At 39.4% G+C, this 25,449-nt stretch overlaps 1 protein-coding gene and 1 long non-coding RNA gene across 2 annotated transcripts in view; one reads left to right on the forward strand and one right to left on the reverse strand.

Annotated features, from left to right (window-relative positions):
• LOC105935952 (zinc finger protein 638) overlaps window positions 1-25,449 on the reverse strand; it is a 43,742-nt gene that overhangs the window by 15,164 nt on the left and 3,129 nt on the right. The window contains exons 2-7 of the mRNA XM_012876577.3: window positions 4,977-7,083; window positions 2,716-2,777; window positions 1,840-1,878; window positions 1,449-1,754; window positions 1,075-1,349; window positions 789-976 (exon numbers count right to left, since the gene is read on the reverse strand). Of these exons, the coding sequence (XP_012732031.3) occupies window positions 789-976; window positions 1,075-1,349; window positions 1,449-1,754; window positions 1,840-1,878; window positions 2,716-2,777; window positions 4,977-7,083 (2,977 nt within the window). The remainder of the gene's footprint in view (window positions 1-788; window positions 977-1,074; window positions 1,350-1,448; window positions 1,755-1,839; window positions 1,879-2,715; window positions 2,778-4,976; window positions 7,084-25,449) is intronic.
• Window positions 9,326-23,583, forward strand: LOC110369390. The gene is made up of 3 exons (XR_002429002.2): window positions 9,326-9,532; window positions 12,554-12,791; window positions 22,997-23,583. It is a non-coding gene; the product is annotated as an uncharacterized LOC110369390 (long non-coding RNA).

Raw genomic sequence — 25,449 nt, forward strand, 5'->3', positions numbered from 1 at the left:
CCAAATGTATATCTAATGTATATCTAATTATCTTATTCTAGGGGTAAAAATACTCCTTTCACTTGCAGATAAGATTATTTACCTGCTCAAATCCAGTAAATTTATTCAGTAAAACCCATGTCATGTACTTATGGAAACATTGTTTATCCTGCACTTGCTGCTGTTGCACTTCTGGTTAGACCTAAACTGCATTTTGTTGCCTTGTACCTGAACCTGTGTAATGACAATAAAGTTGAATCTAATCTAATCTAAAAATGCAGTCATTTCAAGAAACTTTTACTAATTTTCAGTTCCATTTTTGCAGTGTATGAATAAAATTATGCCCCTTTTAATCTAAAAACGTCCAGAATGTAACGTACAAGTCAAACTTTATGATTTTTATTTTTTTTTTCACTACAGAGGTATCCGCGCCGATGTTTAGTCAGCCAGAAAGGGCTGAACTTTTAAAATTTTGATCTTTTTTATTCAAAGAAATGGTATTATTTGCTAATTAGCATACCAATGCAATAGCATTAGCATTAGTGTCCCTTTCATTCTATTACTCATAAAATGAGCTTAAGTAATTATGTGAAAAATCTGTATTGTCAATTTTTTTTATCCCGTCTACTTGATTAATCATCAGAATAATCAATTACTAAAATAATCGTATAGGACAGCCTTAGTTTTAAGTAACAAGAACTGCTGGTTTGTCATTGCTTACATCTGTCTGTTGGTTTCACAGGAAGGTCAGAATAAAGTGTTGCACTGATAAACCGAGCCGCCATATCAACTTGTCAAATTATACCAACCGGAGGAATCAGCGAAGAGCTTGTCGCGGTCTTGGGGCGGCTGGTCGTGGCTTTAGTTGCTTTAGTGGACGTCTTCTTCTCTGTGCTGGAGGAGGAGGACTTCATCTTAGCCAGCTCAGCCAGTAATGCAGGAGCCAGAGTTTTAACCATGGCCTCCAGGTCAGATGTCTTGGACAGAGACTGAACAGCTGGAGCAACAAAAGAGTTTTTAAATTTTTTATATCTAAGAGTAAATGTACCAGTTAATTAAAAGCTGAAGGTAGAGAATGTTAGACGTTCTTCAAACCTGTTGTTTCCAGCAGCCTCTTAGCTAGCCTGTCGGCACTCCTGGACCTCGTTCGCTGAGGCTCTGGCCTCTCTGCAGACGACCGCCGTTCACGGCTCCTCCGCGGTGACGAGCGTTTCTCATCACTTCTTCTCGGAGACGGTCGACGCTCGAGACTTCTCCTCGGTGGGGACCATTTGGCTTCCCTCTTCCTGGGTGGGGATCGCCTCTCGTAACTCCTTGAACGCGAGCGGTGGCGAGACGAGGTGGGGCGTTCGTAGGAACGAGAGCGAGACCTAAAAAAAAAAGGAAACAATTATTCACAAAAGAACTGGTTTTTAAACTTCCACGGCACAGGTGAGAAACATTCGGTTTGCTTTTTAAAAAGAAGAGACCTGCGAGAGTGTCTGGAGGCGTACGGCGATCTGCTGCTTCGTGCCTCTCTTTGACCTTGATGGCGTTGGGGACTACGAGATCGAGAACGGCTGCTCCATTTTTGCCTTTTGCTCTCCGAGCCGTAGTGGCGGGGCGGACTGCGCGATCGAGAGCGGCTGAATTGTTTTTCCTTTCCATCGTCCGACCCACGCTGGCGGCGAGGGCTGGCCGAACGGGAACGAGCCTCATATGCGGTCTTCTGGTGACGGTTCTGCAAATTCTGGCCATGAGTCGCGGGTGAGGGTTGGCCACCTTGACCCGGAGCGCTGCAGGGAACCACGACAAAGTAAGATCAGAGGGCGTCTAGGTCATAACTGTGAACGCGATCCATCCGCAGACGTTCTGGGTTACCTCAACAGATCTAGTGTGTTCCCATCCCAGTCTGGATATCTGTGGAGGAAAAAGAGACAGGAGGGTTGCTGCGTTAAGACAGAAACAAACGCGAGGGACGACTTAGAAGGAGCAGAGAGACAAAAAGGGGCTTAGACTTGCAGAAAAAGTCTTACAGTCAGAGCTCTAACGTAGACGGTTGGGTCTAGAACCTTTATCTACGGGACACCGGCTTTACCCACAAACCACAGGCCGCACCAACAAGGTATCTCAAGTGTTTTAGCCACTCTTCTCTTTTTCTAATTAAAACCTATTTCTGTATGTGCGAGTGTTTTCCCACCCTTTACACTTACAATGGCAAAGAAAGAGCGACTGTAATGGCGGCTACACCTTCCTGTCCGTGTCGTCCCACCTCCTCCCATCAGCTGTACAGCTACACATTCAACTTTAACCCGTTCAAAGCCAAATCCCCATGCTAACGTAGACCGTTCAAAGTAATAAAAAGCAGTGCACTTGAAAGCTGTTGAGATTGGGACTGAGTTGGTATCAGCAAATCCACAATCTGGGGAGAAAATATTCTGACTGGGTCGTCCCTGAGAGAGGAGGATCCTTTCTACTTTATAGAGGAACAGGAAATTATTATTTTGTGTACCCTACTAAAAAAAGTAGGGTACACAAAAACATTTAAGCTCATTTAAGGTCATACATTTGAATTCACAATCTACATTTCTGCCTTCTGGGTTGTTTTTCTTTGTGGTATTAACTGATTTACGATCAACTTTATACAATTTAAGCAGTTTTATGTTCCGGTTTGTCAAGTTCAAGTACCCAGTGCTGATCAAACCTGCTCCAGTAAATGGGGTTATGGGGTAAAAGCAAAGGTAAACAGAAACTCACTGTCCTCTCAGCAGTTTGCAGCTCTCAAGATGAAGGCTGGTGTTCTGGTGGGAGAGCCAGTCCTATTCAGAACCACAGACAGATGCATTAAAACTCGTTAAGAATTTCAATCAACTCGCCACTCATTAAGACTTACAATTATTAAGACTTACAATTAACTCACTGCTCATTAAGACTTAGTTATTAATTACAATTAACTCGCCGCTCATTAAGAATTACAATTATTAAGAATTACAATTACCTCGCCGCTCATTAAGAGTTACAATTAAGAATTAGTGGCAAGATAACTGTAATTAACACTTAAAATTATTAAGAATTACAATTAACTCGCCACTCATTAAGAATTACAATTATTAAGAATTACAATTACATCGCCGCTCATTAAGAGTTACAATTAAGAATTACACTTAACTTGCCACTCATTAAGACTTAAAATTAAGAATTACAATTACCTCGCTGCTCATTAAGAATTACAATTACCTCGCTGCTTATTAAGAGTTACAATTAAGAATTACAGTTATCTTGCCACTAATTAAGACTTAAAATTATTAAGAATTACAATTACCTCGCTGGTCATTAAGCGTTACAATTAATAATTACAATTAACTCGCCGCTCATTAAGAGTTACAATTATTAAGAGTTACAATTACCTTGCTGCTCATTAAGAGTTACAATTAAGAATTACAGTTATCTTGCCACTAATTAAGACTTAAAATGATTAAGAGTTACAATTACCTCGCTGCTCATTAAGACTTACAATCAACTCTGCAAAACATTCACAAGGGAACTCTGGCAAATCTTTAGATTCTCAAATACTTTTGCGCAAAGTTCAGACAATAAAACAGCAATTTTCCAATGATTACTATAGAGAGAAAAAAAAACATACAGAAAGAAATGCATGGCAAAAAAAACTCACGGCCTTTTATGAACCCAGATCCCTATTTAAAAAAACATAATTACACATCTTAAATGTAAAAGTAAAATCTTTTATCATAAACAGTATTTTCACAGATTTTAACAAAAAAAAAACAAAGTTTTCAGGAAGTTCCACCGTCGTCCTCTTCGGTCTTCCAGGTCTTGAAAAACGTCAAGAAGTTTCCAGGAACGTTGAAATGCTCGGATCAAGAGACGCAGAAAAAAGAAAAAAAAGAGAAACATCCACCCGGGTGCCTTTGCAGCTTGAGACAAATGGATGCTGCAGAGAAGAAAATCAGCTTTTCCACACAAACTGAGACACAAAACATGACTGTGTGCCCTTTGTGGGCTAGAAGGTTTCAAAGTAAACGAATAAGTTTGTCTGAAAGTAATCAGAGAAGAAAGCGAGGCCTGGTTAAAGAAGCAAAGATGTCAGATAAAACTAACCAAAAAGGAGTAAAAAAATGTTTCTCCTAAAGCTACAAAAACAAAACCTTCTGCATGTTGATACCTCCCACAGATCCTGTAGCTGAGCAGAGGCATTGTTCCTGTCAACGTCCAATAAAACCACTGATTTCACATGTAGATTATACAGAAATCATGAGTAACTTGGTGCTGCTTATAGACATTTATCAATCTAATACAAATATTACCTTACTGGTTTTAGGTCTACAAACTACCGTTGTTGCAAATCCCACACAGGCACCCCAAAAACAAAAACAGCTCTTTAAACATAACCTTTAGTTTGAAACATGAAGTCTGGACAATAATTCCCAAAACTCATAATTCACAGCAGCTCCTGTTTCATTACAGTCTAGTTTCTGTTAAACAGAGACATGTTGACACGCCAGTGTTGTAGTCAAGTCACTATGCCTCGAGTCCGAGTCCATGTTCGAGTCTCCAGTGTTCAAGTCCGAGTCAAATCCAAGTCATTAAAAAAAATCTGAGTCGAGTCCGAGTCACTATTGATCCAAGTCGAGTCCAAGTTCCGCACTAAAGTAAGCATAGCCTACATGTTTTTAAACTAAAAAAAAAATCCACACTCCACCACATTGCACTAATAATTTAGATATTAAAATCATACACCAAATAATATTCTAATGACATATTAAAATTATAGCCTAATCATATAAAAAAAAGTCAAGTCTTTTTCTCGATTTCTGAGTCAGAATGATCTGAATGTAGGAGTCCGAGTCGAAGTTCGAGTCATCAGCGCTCAAGTCCAAGTCCAAGTCACGAGGCTCTAAATTTAGCTAATGACTCGGACTCGAGTCCTACAACACTGTGACACGCAGCAGCAGCAGCTTCCTAAACGTAATGAGAACAATCTGGAGGCTTCCACTCACCTTCATATCTTTACATTCTTTCATACAAAGACAACAGGTATGAGGAAATGCTCTCGGCGTGGCCGCCGTGTAGTCCTGCATCATGGCGCTCGTCGGCAGCTTGCAGAGACCCATCTTCGGCCCCCTGGCGGCTGGAGGCGGGGCGCTGGGAGCGGCGCCAACGCGTCCCGCCGGCGGCGAAGGGAGAGCGGGACGGATGGGGATAAGGGTCGACGTAGCTGGCATCTGACCTCTGGGCTGCGCGGGTTTTGGAGCTTGCGGGAACAGCGGGAACGGCGGCCGGTGCTGCTGCGTTTGTGCCGGCGGCGGCGGCGGACGCTGCTGCGCTGCCGGTTTAATCGTCTGTTCGGGAACTCTCAACCCGGCCCCTTGGGCGTTGGTCTGATTCGCGCCGCGAGCGTCGTTTCTGTGAATGAGCACGAGGCCGGGCCGCCCAGGGTGGACTCCGCGAACTAAATTGCACGACGGGCTGGACGGCTGGGTCGCGGCGGGCGCCTGGGGGGCCGGCGCTGGTTGCTTCAGAGCTGAGGTCGGGGGGGCGCCGTCGGGCTTGCGCTGTCTCAAATCTGTGTACTTGCTCAGCAGGCCGAACGAGGGGAAAACCGGCTTTGAGGTCTGGTTATTCGACGGGTCGCTGCTTGACTGGGCCACAGAGCTCCTGGACGAGTCGACGCTCATCTGACCGCGAGGAGAGACGGGCGGTCCGGTTTTCAGCTCCGCCGCGCCCCTTAGCGGCGGCGGCTCTCTAGCGTGGCTCCTAGCGAACGGGTCCGCATACAGCGAACTCCCACCGGTCATAGCCGAGCCAGCTCTTCCGGCGTCTTCTCCGGCCCCCGTCGTGTATTTGCCGGTGTGCCCATAATCAATCACTTGACTCTGTTTGGGGACAGCGGATGATATTTGATCGGGAAGCAACCCCGGCCCCATGGAGGTAACCATCTTGTCCTTCTCCGCCGCGCCTCTGACGCGCTGAGCCTCACCGTAGCCCTTCGGCTGACCCGAGCCCCTCTCCGCTTTCTCCATTCGGATTTGCCTCAAGATGAAGGGCAGGTTCTCGGGCGTGATCTGGTCTTCGGGGAACGAGATCAGGTGTTCCAAGTCTTCCTTCTCCAGGCCAAAGTGCAGCAGGATGTTCGAAGCCGACTCTGAGGTGTACTTGGGGCGAATGGCCTCCCGCGGAACGGCGGACTTAGCCGGCGTACTCATGTTGTATTGTCCCAGCCCAGGAGTAGACGCCGGGCGGTTTCCTTCGCCGGAGGCGCCGAACCCACTGTCGCCGCCGCCTTGAAAGCTGGAGGGAGCAGGCGAATACATGTTTGACGACTTTTCCTCCGAGGCGCGTTGGCAGATGGGCAACCAGTCCAGGCTGCTGCTACTGCTGTCCACACTGAAGGGTCTCTTTCCTTGAGCAGCCGGGGGCGTCAAATAGGAGGGCCTCCCGGTGTTTGACGAGGGAAATGTGTCTATTTGAACGTTGGAAAACTGGGAGTTTTGGTTTGGAGAACTTTGCATGGCCTCATCCCTAGCTCTGCTTATGTTCAAGTCCAAGCATCTGTCTATGTCCTCGTCTACCGTTATCTTACTCCTGTCGGGTCGGAAGTTCACTTGCAAAGACAGGAGGGACGGTATAGGTCCTCCGGGGGGCCCGCGGTTGAGGGAAGAAGATCCAGAAGAGCTGAAGCCGGGACCAGAGCCGGGGTGAGACGGCGGCCTCCGAGGGTCCCTCTCCATTTGTCCAGTGGAGCCTCCGTACGGCCCCTGGGGGGAAATCTGTTTACCAGGGGCAAAGGGATTAAACCTGGGATGCGACATGTTGTTGGCGATCTTCAGGAGGTTCAGGAGATTGATGGCCACAGCAGTCGGCGAAGGCGGTTTCGTGGGCAGGCAGGGCGCGGGGGCGTTGGCGTTTGCCGTCAGGTGTGCAGCACCGATTGCGAGAACATTGTTCATCTGTGTTAGCGCTAGCTGGGCCTTCAGATGGGCCAGCTGCAAAGACGCAGCTTGCCTTCCTGTCACCGGCGAGCTCCCAGGAAGCCCGCCGAGAAGTGGGCTCGTTAGGGGCCCAGGGGCAGGACACGGGGCACAATTCTCCAAAAGCAAAGAAAAGCTGAAAAGTTTAAAAGAACAAAGAAAGAGGTTAATGACTGGGCGCTAGACTGCAGCTCCGCAGCCCAATGAAATCCATCATTTGGAAGGCTCCTGCCCATTAGCCAACTCCTCTGTCAGCTACACAACACAATTTGCAGGTCTTGTCGAATATGAATGCTGAATTAAAGACATGGTGCAGAAAAAAAAAAAATCACATAGTTTACGAGATCCAACTGAATATACATTTGTTTTCTTGGGACCAACAAATAAAGCAGTAACAAGGCAAAGCCCACTTGCCACACAGGATTCTGAGCGGATGGAAAGAAAACGGTTTCATCTCTTCTCAATTTAAAACAAAATGTAAAATTAAAATTGTCTGCGCCGTTTTTTTTTCTTTTTCCAGCTAAGGAGAATTTGACGTAGGGTTGTCAAAATATTCTGAAAAGTATCGATACACAAGCACCACATCCGGATACGACACTGATTTGGCATGATATCGACGCTAAATGTTTTAGCGTACGAGGCAAACGAAGAAGGGAAACCCAAAGATCTGGACAAGCGTGGGAGCAAACGGGGCTTTAAAGTCAAGCAGCACAGCAAACTGGGCCAAACATCTCAAGGACGGACATCCTGGCCTTCATGGTGAATTCCGACATGTTAGTAAATTAGTAATATGTTTGATTATAATTCATAATTAAACATATTACTGATGTTAGTGCGGCCGGTGATCTATATAAATGTTGTGAGATTAGCCTTGGCTAGCATGCTACTAGGCAGGCATTATATTATTTATTTTCCATTTCTTTGCACACTTATTTAATGAGCGTCTGTGATTCTGTTGAGAAAGATTTAAAAAGGTGAGTTTTTAATAGTAATAAAATATTTTTTTATGCCTTTTAGTTATTTGTCTTTTTTTTTATCCCTGTTATACCCGTGTATATTTTCCTGGGTATCCATATCGAGTTTGAAATTTTTGAATTGTGACAACCCAAGTTTGACGTTATAATCCGTTTTTAAGGAAGCTAATTAGGCCTTTGTTGCTTAACTGGAAGCTTTATAACTCCAAGAAATGCAACAGAACTTCAGAGGATGGGGATTTCCAACGTAAATGCTCTATCTAAAAAAGACCCTGTGGAAAAACAATAAGCGATGGAGTTGTCGTAAACAAAGTCGAAGGCAAATGACAGTAAGTGTTTCTTCTTTTAAGCATATTAAAGCACATTTGACAACAATTACATTTAGTTGTGATCTAAATCAGGGGGGGAAGTCTCCTAAACCACAAGAAGAGTATGCATTCGGTTGTGAAGGGTTCCCCCCCACATGGATTTTGATGCAGGCGTGCCAGCTTTACTCCACCTTCAGCAGATCAGAGGTCATAAAAACAAAACAAAAATTGCGGACTTTCAACAGAGATAGAGCGGCTGGATCTGCGTCTTCCTTGGATCGCCATGAGCTGCATTGCCCGTTGCCTTCTCCACTGTTTCTTCTGCGTCCCAGCGGCGTACCGGCGGGTTCTGCATCACAGGGAAGAAACGTCCGGCTTCAGGGCACAGGCGCCCCTTGGATGCACAATGTGCGTCAAGGACCAGCAGACAAGCTTCATTGGCAAGAATCTGTGTGTTTTTCGCTTAACTGAATCAAGAAAGTCAGCAGAAAGGCATTTTTGTTGGAGTCAATAAACACCAGATCACTGGAAATGGGCGACAACTCCTCCCACAGCCCATCAAGCAGGAGCTGGACTGGACAAGAGATGGGTGGATATAATAAATGCTGTGATAGAATACGTTTATAAAGAATATTTTAATCCTAATCTAAGTTTTAGACCGTATAATTCACAATAGCGCCACCAAAAGTGTCAATTTCATTCTAAACAAATTAAAATCGCAGTTTGTTTCTCTTCTATATGTATTTTCTTCATCTTCCCAATTTTTTCCAGTGGAGGAGGCGGTCCGGGCAGTCAGTGGAGGTGTCAGCGAAGAGATGGGCCCTCGGGTGGCCGTGGGGGGACAGCCGTCAGTCGTGGAGAGCCGCCGCGTTGCGCCGAGGAGACGCCAAGAAAGCTGGAGGAGCTGCTCAGCTGATGGGGAGGAAAGCGGGTCTCTGGGCCCGGCTGTCAGTCTCTGCTTTTTGACCTGAAATAGCCTATCTGCAGCACCAGCAACCCCCACATAAGCGGAACTCAGGGGAGAATAAAAAAAAAAAAAAAAACAATAAAAGTGAAACCACGTCTCTGAAATACACATAATCGATTTGGCATCCGTTTTTTTTCTACTTCTTCTTTTTACGCCTTTAATAAAATGTCGATCGGTGTAAGAGATGTGTTTAACCTCCCGAGCAAAAGTCGTCATGTTTAATTTTCTAACTTCTGCCGAGGCCAGCCGGCCGGCCTGTGTCAACGGTTCCCGGACCGACTTGACACGGACAAACAGCGGCTTTCCCCTCGTCCGCCATCTTTGCATCAACATCGGGTACATACCACTCGTTATTGACGCGCAGCTTCCAGTTGGAACCAACTCGAAAAGGCTCCTCTGCTCGATTCAAGCGTTTGTTTGTTTCTTTTTTTGTTTGTTTTTTAGCTAACTCGATTTGCTTCTCCGAGCGTTAGCACGTAGCCAGGTGACTGAACAGACATGCGCAGAACGACGCGCCGCACTGCGCATTTCCGCCTTGGTTCGCCTCCAGCGTAAAAGCGCGAGCGCTGAAAAAACGGAAGTTGGAACGATAGTCTCTCAACGTTTGAACAGTATGGTAACTTTTCCTGCCATATGGGTATTAAATGCTACCAGACTGTTTTACAGTAACGCTTTCCCTGCATTATTATTATTTTATTTTTTTCTCTTCCTTCAAATTTTTATTGTGAATATAATGTAACATGCTCCTTTATGTATCTATTTATTGTCTTATAATGGAATTTTTATAGTAGTGTTTTATGTGTGAATGCAGTGTGACGCATAGTTTGGACTATGTAGCAGCCAGAGTCTGTAACCCAAATCAAATTTCCTTTGGGACAATAAAGTTAATCTAATCTAATCTATCTAAAAAATCTTACAACAGCTGTCCACATAAAGACACTCCTTCCCCGGTTTTTATTTGTTAGTAGGCTCGCCAGAAGGCGAAGACCTAATCACTAATAAGCAGAGGTGGGTAGAGTAGCCAAAAAATTGTACTCAAGTGAGAGTACCACTACTTCAACATATTTTTAGTCATGTAAAAGTTAAAATTAGTCAGCCAGGAAATTACTCAAGAGTAAAAAAGTATCCAGTAAGAAGGCTACTTAAGTACTGAGTTACTAATCATAACAGCTGACGACTTAATATTTAAAAATTATGTAATCGGAGAGACAAAAACATAAGGTTATGCGCAAATTATGGTATTTTTAAGACAAAAAATATCCAAATAATAACACAGTTAAACTTGAAATCAATACTTACAGCAGTTGATATAGTTATATAGTATGTTAGAACGGTGCAAATTACTTCCATTGATAATATCTACTGCATGTGACCTCCAAATGGCTCAATGAGTTCAGCAGATAGAAAATAACATTAAAACAAAAAAAGCTTGTGTACAAACATGAAGTCTCCCTTTAACATGAACTATAGGTTTTTGTCTCTCTGGTGCATTTTTGGTTAAAACAAGTCAGTTCTTTATTCATAAAGTTACTCGCAGTAGGTAGAGTAGGCAGACACTTTACTCAAGTATGAGTAGCGATACTTGAATAATAATGTAAAAGTAAAAGTAAAAAGTGCAGTGCAGTAAAATCATCCTAAAAGTACATTTTGCTGAAAATGTTACACAAGTAAATGTAACTGAGTAAATGAAACTAGTTTCTACCCACCTCTGCTAATAAGCGTCCCATAAGAAACAAAACATTATCTTTGAAATAATAAAGATGAAGGTCCTAAAATTACGTACAAGTGAATGGATTACTGTCTTTTGTTTTAAACTAACAAAATAATTTATTCCAATGGACCATTGAAACACTGACCAAAGATGTTTTATTTTTAACTGAAGTACTTGAATGATCTCTGTACTGCACCTCTGTTGCAATTCCTTCAAGAAAAAATTGTGTATTATCACAGGTTCTTTAGTTTTCTTGGTCTCATTTATTCATCAATTGCTATTTATTTTTAATTTGACTAATTGTAATTCCATTGTGCAAATGTTGCAATAACAATAATTAATTGATTATGATAACTTTTTTTCTTTTATACATTTATGTAGGAAAGCCTTGGTTCTTTAAAAGTTGTCATTTGTCCATATTTTTGTTTTTTTGTTTATCTATCCTACAGAAAGAATGCCTGGCTCAGTGCTTCTGTGTTTGTCTTGTATTATCTTGGCTGTTAAACTAGGTGGTTCTGCCTGACATGTCACTCCATGCTTGGACAGAATGGGAGATGTTTGAAAATTAAAGACCCACTGAAACATTTTTACCAAATGCTGTTTACTGACCTACTGAAATTGAATGCATTCATTTAGATAGTACTGAACAATCTCTATCATGTAAAAAGGACATTATTTAAATATGCATTAGTAGATATAAAGTGGACCTTGTTTGTCATATAAAGTTCCTTAAAGACTTTTGTTGTGAAATTGATGCCATTAAAAATAACCTGGAAAAAAACTAACACACTCTGCTGGGCAAATTAATTTTAAACAAAGAAATGTTCATATCTAAATACCGTTCCTTAACTATACGTTACATTTTTACGTAAAAACATCAAGAGATACATTAATCCAATATCTCTATAAGTCTAAAACTATGTTTTTACCTGATGTGAGCAGATTTATATATATAAAAAACTTCAGTAACAAATTTTTACATACCGTGACTATGTCATGAAAAACTACTCTTAAACTGGACTGACAAACTTATAAAATCTGATTTGGCTGGAGGAGTTCTTTTGTTTTTCCTTTTCTTTTTTTATTACTTCACCTATATATTCAAAATAAAAACGTACTTAGTAAGACCTCTGAATATCTTTGAAAAATAGTTATCAGGTTTTAAGCTAACAACAATAAGAAGAAAAAACATTTTACAATGTATTCATAGTTTCTAACAAGTTTAAATAAAAAAAGTACTATGCTGTCAGTGTCACTATGCAGCTGAAAGTATATGAAATTAGGTCTTTCTAGGCTTAAAGCTTTCAATTAAATAAATGCTTGTGTTTGGCACCTTAATGGTCCTTAAAACTGGAATGTCTGCCTTGTTTCATTTCATTAAAGCAATCCAGGACGCTCAATAATCCACCAAAACATTTCCAGATTTCCCAGCTGTATTTAGCAACACACCCAGACCCGTGCTGTATCCAAGGCCCGCCATATGAGCTTCATATCTTTGATAATGAACAGCTATCGACTTTATAGACTGTTGAGTCAACAGTTAATCAAAAGGTGTTGATGAATATTTTCATTAACAGATTGTTCGCTGATGGGTATTGCTGCAAATTACTAATATATCCCCCTTCATCCCCTCTCCTGGACCATAGGGCTTAGCACCCGACCGCAGCACAACAGCTGACTGGCAGGACTCCTGCCGTGTGTGCCGCTGTGCGTCTGGAAGGAGAGGTCGAGCCAAAAGAAGTCCAGTTTATTTTCAGCTGTCATCGCTACTCTGACAGAGGCTCATAACGGTGACCTCAGAGGCGACTCCACACATGTATGGACGTGTAGGCACGACACATGCAAGGGTGGACAAATCTGCCTTTGTGACGGGACACGCAGCAAGTATGGATTTTAATCAATAATGCCATCACAACAGTTGTCCAGCATCCACACTTTCTTTAACCAAATATGTAATAAAACATATCTTTCTGAGTCCTTTGGAACAACTCTAACGTGATTGATAAGTGTTTCTAACACTCATGAGTACTAATGTGGGTTGTTTTGTTTTTCATTCCTGTTATGAGAGTTGAAAAACTCTAGTTTCAAAAGTATTATTACCCACTGTGTCACATACAGCAGCAAAATTATTTTTATTCTATGGATAATAAACACGTTTATGCACTGGCAACCTGTCAGTGGTGAACCTTTGCTTCTTGCCCAGTGACCGCTGAAGGCAACAGCCCCCCACCCCCCGTGATCCTGAGCAGATTAGCGGTTATAGAAATAGATGGATGGTGAAAAACAAAGTAGGACATAATTAGGGAATATAAGGAAAATCATATGTGTTTTTCAACATTTTTTACAAATAAAGAAGTGTGGCTATCAGTTGTATTTACCCCCCTTTGGCTAGAGACACATATAAAGTCCTTCTGCCATCAAGACTAGCCTACTTAGTAAATGCAGTGCTCCTGTGTTTCATTTAATATCAGTATGAATCCAGCTATGCCATGGAGGCTGCAGAGGATTGGTAGAGAACACTAGTGATGTGGTCAGAGATAAAGCTGTGGTGAAGCAGGGTTACGTTAAAAAACAACATCCCAAACCGAACATCTCACAGAGCTCGGTTCAATCACTCATCCGGAAACTTAGCGTGTAGCACAACTGCAAACCTACCAAGCCACAGCATCTACCTAAGGTGACTGGCTGGATAAGATGGGCATTATTCAGAGAAGCAGTCAAGAGCCCAATAACTCTGGAGGAGCTGTAGAGCTCCAACGCTCAAGTGGGAAAATCTGTAGACGCCAATCTGTTAGCGGTACACCCAACAAATCTGGCCTTTAGCATAGAGTGTGCCAGAGTAAAACCATTGTTGTTCAAACAAAAGCTGTACAAACTTCAATTTCCTGTTTGTCTGCCACAAACCAATTTTGGGATATAGAAGAAGGTGTGCTGGTCGAATGGCATCAAGATTTCATTTTATGAGACACAAAAACTGCTATATGTTTGAGAAAACACTACACATCCTTCTAAACCCACACTGTAAAAAGCCTTTCAAGGTTGTGGTTCATGTAAGCAACTTTTATTGAGTTCACAAATTCCAATTACGGTAATTAAGTTACATGTTATACTTTTTTTTCCAGTTTTCCTTAATTCAAATTTCAAAACATGTTTTTAACCATTGCTTTTTCTCAAATACATTTGAGTTTGCTGAACGTGACATTACATACATTTTAGAAAACTTAATTTACCATGTTAGAACTCAAGCGAACAACAACGCGAATGTTAGATTTCACCATCTTTTCAGAGGTGCACCGTCCCCAGCAGGAAACATGGTGTTGGCAGCTTTATACTGTGGGTTTGGATAATTTCCTTCAGCGGGGAAGGAGAAGCTGGTCAGAGATGACAGGAGAATGATGGATGGGGCTAAATAATGAGCAGTTCTGGAAGAAACCATGTTAGAGGCAGCAAAAGACTTGAGACTTAGCTGGAGGTTTGTCATCTAAAAGGAAAGAGACCCTCAATATGCAGCCACAGCTACATTTGACAGAAAGACAAAGAAGTACAGGCCTACATCCAGTTAGAATCGGTGGCTGACTGCATTGCGCTACGTTCCATCAAAGAATGGTTAAAGACTGAAGTCTTCAGATGTGCAGAGCATCCCACAGTTGTATTTGCAACCAAAAGTGGATCTACAGAGTAAGGACTTGGGGGAGGAAATACAAATAAAATACATGCCACTACTTTCTGTTGGTCAAAATCCCAATGAAATGAAAATACAGTAAATAATTATGCAAGGTGTAGTCACAAGTCATGTTTTTGTGTATGGTGGGGCATTTGATTTTGTTAATCTTTACATAAAATAATGTTTCTTTTAAAAAAAAAAATATTTCCTTTTCTATGGATGACCTAATCTTTACAAAGGCATGAGATAAGGATAATGGCAGCCCTTAATTTGTCATTCCCAATGCTTTCACAGCCCTATTATGTTTAAAACAGTAACGTTATTAACGTACAAATAATGAACACTGATCAGTCTCAGTGTTTGTACCCCCTATTGATGCCATCTAGCCCCTCACAGTGCCACTTTCAGCTGCTTTCTTTCACCCGTCAACCTTCCCTCCACAGGCAGTTCCCGGTTCACATCAACATGCGTATGTTGTTACCTCATCGGTTTCTTGGACGCTGAACGCTTCTTTGGTACGCCCAGCAACAGGCAGAAGGGTTTTAATCATCACGCACTCGGAACACAAAGTCCCAGCTGAAACCCTAACCAGACAAACGCCACTGCTACACATGTCTCGGTCATAAATCTCTCCGCAGCTTTGGCAGTTTATCGCCTGCCCTGCTTACATATTCCCGACAAATGAGTGGAAGAATATTTATGTTGGATTTTAAATTAAGGATTGTTGGTTAAAGGTGGAAGTATCAGGGGAGAGGTTTAACTGGATCTGCGGAGTAATCTTATCCTCAAAAAGCCGCTGCCATGGACTGAAGAGCACTTAGTAGGCCTTAGTGGTGCCGATGAAAATAAATCACGTCCGGGCTGCTGTCACTCAGCACCATGAGACTCGGATATACAAGTCTGGAGCCGATGGAAACAGTTCATTAGTCCATTAAAAACAAACCGAGGAATCTTCATCAATGATCAATCAGGCTTTTTTGGAAATGACAGAATTGTTTAGATTTGATTTGTTTTATTCTAGTGTGAACATATCTCAGGACGCGATGTTTAAACTAAACAAATTGCTAAACATTTAACATCAGAATTAGAAAGATAAATCAAGGTGAACTGCTCTGAACTATGTGAATATAAATCAAAAGGTCAAGTGACAAGTCCTCTTCTCAGTAACACAAGGCAGCATCTCTGGAGCTGTTAGCAGCAGCTGCTCAAATTTCAGTTACAGACCAAGCATTTACAGGGTGGAAATTCCTACAGCAACACCAACACACAAAAAGCCACAATTCACAATAAAGTTTCAGATGAAGATAAGCTGTAAATAATTACAACAGAGAATAGTAGGCGTATAGGCTACTGTGGCAAGCTAAGTTGCTAGCTAAACTTAGCTAACAGGGCTAATGTTAGCTTGCAAGCAAAGCAAAGGTTAACATTTAAAATAAGACATTATATTTAATTATAAAAGTGGATATGCACTAAGTCAAAAATTCCATTAACACAACTTTGCTTTTTACTTCGCACACATTAAAAAATAATTTTAACATGTTTAAAAAAAGCATAATTTCGAATGAAATTGTGTGTGTGTGTGTGTGTGTGGGGGGGGGGGGAGTAGTGTTGCACCGATACCGATACCAGTATCGGCCGGGGTGCCGATACCGGACTAAAATGGTGGTATCGGTATCGGCAAGTACCAACAAATAGGTCACAGATACCATTTTTATGTTTGTATGTCACTTGAACGCAGCCTTCTCTCTCCCGACACTCAGTAGTTCTACTGGATTCACTTTGTATTCGTCTTTTTCCTGCTTTAATAAGGTAGCAGCTTGACAAAGCCATGATACCAATTATTTTACATCCAAGTAGTGTGCAGTTCTTACTATACACACACACATAAATTTCAAAGTAATGATATCGGTATGGTATCGGTATCGGCCGATACTGCACAGCCAGGTATCGGGTATCGGTATCGGGGTCAAAAAATGGCATCTGCGCAACACTAGTGGGGGGGGGATCATGACAGTTTTAGAGTTTAGATTTTTTTTTCTCCATTTGTTAGACCATGTAAATAAGGGCTATACACAGCACCTGATTATTCTCTTTTTAAAACACAGTATTTTTATATTTTGTTATATGAAAAGGTTAAGATAAGATAAGATAGTCTTTATTGATCTCACAATGGAGAAATTCACTCGTCACTCTTAACAGCACTCCTTCACCCCAACCATACAGCTATTTAATTAAAACGAATCGTTTTAAACGATGATTACATAAAAACTTCAATTACTTAAAATGATTTCAGACATATTCCATATCAAGTTCTTATTTTTAAATACTTATATAGTTATTTCCGTCTGAGTCTATTGAATAGATATACGTTGTATGGGACTCCACTGGAATTAACTGTATGAAATTAAAAGAATGGATTGTGTAATAAGCATTACTACATGGAAATTTCAGTACCAAAAAATATATAATTGACAAGACTAGACCGAACATGTACAGAAAATTTTAATTTAAACAGTGGTTAAATATCTAATCTCATACATACCAGCATCAAATGTGGAAACGTTGAAGACAGCCAAATTAGTATACAAAGTTAAAGTCAGCTTTCTGTTGTAGATTATTTTTATTCAGGTAAAAAAATTAAGATTTGGAATAAGGCTATATGTTTATGTCTGAAATGTATCCACAGGCACAGTGTTAAATGTTGATAACTCACAATAAAACAACCGGCTTCATAAAACTACAAAAATGTTAGCTGAAATTAGCATTGATGATCATATTAACATGTTTTACCATATTTAGCATTTAGTTTGACATGCGTAGATAAAACATGGCTGTTTACATGTAGAAATAATTCAGATTTTTTTAACGCTCCTCCAGTTAGTCCAAGAAGCTTCGTCAAACATGACCAGCTAGCTCCTAAAGTCTTTAGTCTATGTCTAAAGCTTTGTTTCTCTAATTTATGTATATAAGTAAGTTCTTTGACTTATGGTCAAGTTAAATAATAATATCAGCTCATTAGTTTGAAGCATAGTCACTACTGCTCTGCAACGAAAGGAATGAGTTGAGGTTGTTCAGGTTTTCCAAACAAAACCCCAGAATGTTTCACAGGATTAACATTGACAGAAAAAGCTTGGAAATTGCTTTGAGAATGTTTCACAGCATTAAACATTTACAGATGAAATTTGGAAATTTCTTGGAGAAATGTGAAGATCAATACGTTTAATTCAAGCAATGTATCTGTGGGCTTCATTGGCAGGCCAAGCGGACTATAACCTCGTTCCTCAACATGTCTTAGGTGGTTGAATATATATTTTTTAACTTCATAAGATAAACTTTTCCTCACCAATGACAAAGACAAACTCCTCTAATTTGAAATCATAAAAATATCCTCCCTCCAACTTCACAGGGAGCTAGAATGAATTAGGCAGCGGAAAATGATAGTCATACAAGATAATGTATCAGCAGTGAGCTTGTGCCCAGTTTAATTTACATCACACCAGGGCTTCGCTTACAGCAGAGACTTTTCATCACGTCAAGCTGTGTGTCATCACCCACACACGCTTGAAACTATTTCGACTGATATGGTGAACCAGTCTTGAGACACTTTCTATTTTAAGAGGCTAAAAATATAGCTGAATGAATGACGATTTTTTATTCCAAAACAAGGTGACAAAAATTAAAGCTCGCTTCTCGTCATATTGCTAGACACCATCAGATGCAATTAAGAGTATATCTTTGGAGTAATAAAATCAAAACAGGGTTTCCGACTTGCTCCCCCCCATCCCCTTCATTCAAACACCAATCAAAACGACTCTGTCAAAACTTTTTGGCTTCAAACTGTGATGTCCTGTCCAGCATGATCACGCTTAAACTGATGCTGTGCTTGTTCAGGGTGGTTGACCCAGAAATTTTTTCACAACCCGATGAACAAATGAACACAAAGTGACCCACTCATCAGGGCATGACTGGACTCAGCCTCGGAAGATGTCCATGATATTCTTGCGTGGATTCACAGTACCTCAAAATAGCATTCGCGCCTCTAAAATCTAAAAGGTGTGGCATGCATTTGTATCCGGACACCATTGCTCGGATGCCCCCAAATAAAATCAACAATTCACTTGAACAGATCACCTTTAAAAGACCCCTAGCTAGTAAACACAGTCCATCAGTGTGTGATTTATTTTCTATATAAATAAATAAAGAGAAGTTTGTCAGGGAACTGTAGACAACAAGCAGAATCATGAAGACCAAGGAACACAACAGACGGGTCAGGGGGAAGGTTATGGAGACATTTAAAGCAAGATTTGGTTATAGAACTATACCTAAAAGTTGTAAGACTCCGCATAGCAATGTTCAGTTCACACCATTGTCTAAAAATGGAAAGCGTATGGCATCTCTGCAAGCCTATCAAGACATGGCCATCTACGCAGTTTGACAGGGCAGATAATTTTATTTATTTTTATTTATTTATTTATTCGAACATGATACAAATATAAAAATAAAATAGTGCACAGTAACAAGAAGTGCATAAGAAAGAAGAGAAAATACAGATTTTTGTTTCAGTTAACATATCATGCTCAAAACGGGGTAGGAAGAAGTGAGAACTTATAAACTCCTACCCTTAAACACTTGAGACTTTAGAGTCCTACTGTCATTAGAAAAAAAAAAAAAAATCAAAATCAAGGTGGCAGTTTGAAGTAACAGTTACTAATATTTACCTATACATTTTCCCATTTTATGCTGGTTTATCTTTCTAAACCCTTACACCAAGTTATTATCTTCAATACACACCTTATTGCTTTCTGTCCCCATGTGTATATCTATTGAAAATTACCTCTTTGTACCTTCTTTTGAATTGTGTTAAACTATTGCTTTGTTTTAAATCTTCATGTAACTTATTCCATAACTTTACACCTTTAATTGAAATACAGAAGCTTTTCCTTGTTGTTCTAAAATTGCGGATCTTGAAGATTGAGTGACCCCTTAAGTTATACCCCCCTTCTCTTTCAGAAAACGTGCTCTGTATGTGCTCAGGTAACAACTTCTTTGATACCTTGAACATAAATTGAGCCATTTTAAATTCTACAAGGTCGTCAAATTTGAGAATTCTGGATATTATGAAGAGCGGGTTTGTGTGCTCATAATAACCGACATTATGGATGATTCTAATGGCTCGTTTCTGTAGGACGGTTACCGGATGTAAAGAGCTCTTGTAATTAACTCCCCACACTTCACAGCAATATGATAAATATGGTAAAATCAGAGAGTTATATAGAGTATGAAGTGATTTAGCATTCAATACATGTCTAGCTCTGGCCAATATGGATATACTTCTACTGAGTTTACTCTGTAAATGTTGAATATGAGGTTTCCAACTGATTTTGTCATCTATTATTAAACCGAGGAACTTATTAGCAAAAACCCTTTCTAGAGTTACGTCCTCTATTTGAACTTGAATTTCAATATTTTTATAACTGTTCCCAAAGACCATGAATTTCGTCTTGTCCAAATTTAGGGATAATTTGTTATGGTCAAACCATATCTTTAACTTACTAATCTCTGAAGTGACTGTTGAGAGAAGATGCTCTAAATTATCTCCTGAGGCTAGAATATTTGTGTCATCAGCGAATAAGATACATTTTAATGCATTGGACACTTTACTGATATCATTTATATAAAGATTAAATAAAATTGGTCCCAATACTGATCCTTGTGGTACTCCACAGACAGTCTCCTGCCAATCAGATTCCACATCTCCCAATTTCACAAATTGTTTCCGGCTCTTTAAATAACTCCTCATCCAGTCAGAAACTACTCCCCTAATTCCATAGCGTTCTAATTTTTTAAGTAGGATTTCATGATTTATTGTATCAAAAGCTTTCTTTAAATCTATAAATATCCCTACTGCCAGTTTCTTACTATCTATTGCGTTGGTTATTTCTTCTATTAAGTCAGTTACGGCCAGCGATGTTGACCGGTTTGCTCTGAATCCATATTGACTGCTGATAAGTAGCGAATGTTTTTCTATGAATTGTTCCAGTCTTTTCTTAAAGAGTTTTTCCAGGATTTTAGAAAATTGTGGGAGAAGAGAAACAGGCCTGTAGTTAGTGAAGAGGTGTTTGTTGCCAGTTTTATACATTGGTTTGACCTTCGCTATTTTCATTTTGTTGGGAAATGATCCTGTTTGAAATGATAAATTGCAAATATAAGTTAGTGGTTTAGAGATTCCTTTAATTACTATTTTAATAGTTTTCATGTCCAGATCATCACAGTCAGTGGAAGTCTTATTTGTACAGTTATTCACAATGTTTATGATTTCTTCTTCTAGTACAGGGTTGAGATATAAGGAGCTGGGATTATTCTCAATTAGATATTGCTGAGTTGCAGTTTTTGTAGTCGGTATTTTTTCTGCTAGTTGAGGTCCTATATTAACAAAAAATCTATTAAATTTATTGACGACACTTTTCAAATCAGTTATATTCTGTTCATTATCTATAAAATAGTCTGGATATTTGTTATTGTTAACTTTTCTAATGACTCTATTTAAAATATTCCATGTTTCCTTAATGTTGTTTTTATTCCTATCCAGTAATTTATAATAATAGTCCTTTTTACATGTTTTTATAATATTAGTTAACTTATTTTTATATTTCTTATATTTGTTTTCTGATTCAGACGTTCTATGTTTTAGAAATTCTCTATAAAGTTTGTTTTTCTTTTTACATGCCTTTTGTATTCCTTTTGTGATCCACTGTTCATTTTTTTGATTGCTTTTCCTGTTATATTGTTTGATTGGGCAGTGCTTGTTATATAATATTTTAAATATTTTTAAAAATTCATCATATGCTGAATTCACATCATTCATTTTATATATTAATCTCCAATCATAGGCCAACAACTCGGCTTCTAGAGCTCTTAGTGTCTCTTCAGACGTAACCCGTTTGTAATGCGTCTCTATTTTTTGATTGTCTGTTTTGCACTTACAGTCGTAGACTATGAACACTGGTAAGTGATCGGTTATGTCATTCATTAATATTCCACTAGTTAAATTATTTTCCAGCACATTTGTAAAAATATTATCAATTAAGGTAGCGCAGTGCGATGTAATGCGACTGGGCCTGGTGATTTTAGGATACAAGCTTAAACTGAACATGGTGTTAATAAATTCTTCAGTCATTCTATGTCTATTTGGATTGAGAAGGTCAATATTGAAATCCCCACAGAAAAATATTATTTTTTGATTAATTGTTATAAATTTTTCTTCTATCCAGTTGTTGAATACTTCAATGTTTGATCCAGGGGCTCTATAAATGCAACTCACTAAGACATTTTTCCTTTTTTCCATGAGTATTTCTATAGTCACACATTCAAACATGTTGTCCATCACAGTTGACATTGTTTCAATCAACTTATAATTAATCTTCTTATCAACATATAAAGCTACTCCTCCTCCATTTTTGTTTTCTCTGTTCTTACAAACCATTTCATAACCATTGATTTCAAAGTCTATGCCCTTGTCACTATTGAGCCAAGTTTCTGATAAGGCAATAACATTGAATGTCTGTGAAAGTTGTTGGAGGTATTATTATAATAGTAGCAGCATTAATCAGGGAAGCATGTTGTGCACTGTGCAAACATGGCCTTTACTTAAACTTGAGAACAAGACAGCCAATGTTGAACAAAAGTCAAATTTAGCCCAATTGATCACCAACCAGGTTGGGGACACAGCAAACATGCCAAAGAGGGCTTTTTCTGCTCAGATGTGACTAAAACCGAGCGTTTTTTTACATGAAATATACACTAATAAGCAGCTCATCAAGATCATTCAAACACAGGTTGCTATGACAGCAATGTGGCTCGTTTACTTTGATGCTAGATGCTGTCTTGATTTAATAAAGTCAATCAAGCAATTATGATTACATCAGGAGACATCCTTTATCTAGAGCCAAACTTCCCTGACACACTTAGGCAACCAGCTGCTCTACAATAATATTCAATAAGAATATTCATTATCATGAGGCTTTTTTGTCAGAATAAAAGTACCCTTTGAAAATAACCTTTAAACTGGTATTAAACATACTTTTCATTGAACCCACATTTCCATATGAAAAATATTTTTTAATTGGTCTAAAGTAATTTTCTTATCTTAAATACCATTTCTTCATTACCTGTGCATGGAAAACCATTATAATTTACAAAAATAAAGGCTTTATAACCTACTGTTTCTAAATAATCTATATAATCTGTTAGAGGATTAAGTTACTGAAACAGATTAACTTTTCAATGATATTCTTATTAATTGAATGAGTCTGTAGTCAGTGTGCCTGAAAGACTGGACATGTGACAATAACTGAATAACATGAAATGCACTTTGTATGGTGGATAACCATGAATATCCACACAGTGATGCTTCTCTTTTCTTTAGGTGGTCAGAACTGATGAGAAGATAAGTGGATGGGAAGAAATGGAGCAAAAGACAATCCTGGAAGAAGACCTGTTACAGGCAGTAAAAGTGCTGAAGCCGGGGTAGAGGTTTCCCTTCCAGCAGGACAAGAACCCTAAACACACAGCCAGAGCTCCACAGATACTCCTCATTTAATATCAAGTCTTTGCTATCAACTACAAAGAGGAATGGGAAAGTATTTTGCTTCTAGACTTGCAAAGGTGCCAGAAATTAACCCCTCAAAAACTACTTTGTGTTGGCAAAGAATCCTAATAAAATGTTTGGAAATTTGTGGCTGTAACGTGACAAAATGTGAAAAAGTTCAAGTGGGCATGAATAGTTTTGCCAGGCACCGTAGTTTCTTGTAGTCAAGAAGAGTTCAATGTTGCACATAATTTATTTTGAAAACAAGTTGCACCTGTTGATGTCCACATATATATTGAAGTATGCTTTTTATTTTATTTTTATAGTGTCCTATAATGGTGAATGAGAGAAACCTCTTCACTCACGGTTATCAGAGTGCCATACTACATTTGAAAGAATAAAATGACAATTTCTGTCTTACTATATTTAATTTTTAATGTTCCTTCTCTGTTACATAAATAGATTATTATTAGGCTGTGATAATGTTGTCACATCAGATAAAGCTGAAATCAGTCAGCTGACCAGATCATTTGTTAGGCTCTCATGATGCCTGATGCTAAACTTAAAACTGTGTAACCAGCAAGATCAGCCGCGCTGAGCGAAGACCGTCGGGAACGCCATGCTATGGTGTTAATGGTCAACAGGTGGGAGACGGCGAAGCCACAGGAGAGAAACGGGACACCTTTAAACAATGGTGTGAACTGCAGGGAGAAGTCTGCGTAGATTAAGGAATAAAAAGTGATAAAGTTGTTCAGTAACAGGGAACAGGAATTGGAAACGATAAGAACAAAATGAACAAAGGACACCAGCTGACTTTAACGTTACAGCTGCTCAGCGGCAGCCGCAGTGGTCCAACTGAGACCCTATAAAAACTTTTACGAGGTGGTTGGTCATATGGTGCGTGTAGGCTAAATGTGTGTGACCGGGGCCAAAGTCGATTCAAAGTCAGGGTCTTTTTATGATAAAGAAGCTACTAGTCGCCACAGTGTTTGACAGTCATGGCAATTACAACATCGGTTGCTGTATCCTGACAACAATAATCACACGTGATTTTAACCTTTTCAAATTTTTCCCATAACAGTGCATTTTTCAGCAAACTGGTTTAGTTTTTCAGCCAGTAATGTCACAAGCCTTGGTTGTTTGAGTTTTGGTTTTCCCATTCACTTTTTATTGAAAAGGATGAAAAACTTTACAATCTGTGTTGATGCACAATATGAGACCTTTTCTTGATTTTACTTCTTCTTTTTTTAAAGTGCATACAAAAAAAGTGCAACATGGTGGTTTTAACTGGGAGCTGCAGGTACCATTTGCATATTTAGTAAGAAAAACAAATATCTAGACACCTTATTTTACATTTTCAGAAGGTCAATACAGTGCCTCAATATAGTTAGGATCAAAGAATTATACAAAATCTCTTTGAAAGGGGGTACAAACATGATAAATTTTCAGCAAATATAAAAATTTTCTTAAAGAAAATGTCAACTTTTCTAATTCAAATATATCTAAAACAATGCTAAACCAATCTTCTAATGTCGGGAGTGCTAGATTTAACCATTTTCTTGATAAGGATTTTTTACTGGCTGCTAGTAAAGCCTGGATCAGCTATCCAGAGTCGCCATAAGACAAAAATATATGCTTATAAAATCATTATTAATGTGAACCTTAAACACCTCTTTTAGAGCCTTATGAATTCCTGACCAGTATTGATTTAAATTTGGGCATAACCAAAATACATGAAAATGGTCTGCCTCCAAAGATCCCAATTTTCTCCAATATTCAGCGTTCTAATTCTTTTATTTACTCTGAAGGGGTGTTCTAAAAAATCTTATAATGTTTTTCCAACAATGCTCTGTCCAAGTTAATGAACTAGTGGAAGTCCACTGAAAACAACACATTTGTGTGTTCTCATTAGAAATAGCTGCTCTCAATTTCCCACTTTTTCTCAATGTGAAGAGTACTCTCTTTTCTTGCAAGTAAGAGCTCAATATTTAACTTGGAGATTGCTTTTTTCAAGGAGCCTTCTTTTGACGCTTTAACGATTTTTAAAAAGCCGTAGAGTTTTGGTTTTCATTTGTGTTTCCTTGTTTATTAACAGTATGTTTGATAGGTTACAGCGTACTCCGTTAATTTCACTGTGCTTGTTATTGTTAGAAATGTGTTTCCATAGTAGTTCTTTCCTTTGTGTTTAGAGTCTTAGTTTTTTCTTGTGTTCTGTTCTTTGTGCAGTTGGATTTAATTTTCTTATGTCAGTCTTAGTCATTTCCCTCGGTAAGTAGTCCCTTTGGATCAAA

Source organism: Fundulus heteroclitus, unplaced genomic scaffold (genome assembly GCF_011125445.2).
Source record: "Fundulus heteroclitus isolate FHET01 unplaced genomic scaffold, MU-UCD_Fhet_4.1 scaffold_130, whole genome shotgun sequence".
NCBI lineage: Eukaryota > Metazoa > Chordata > Actinopteri > Cyprinodontiformes > Fundulidae > Fundulus > Fundulus heteroclitus.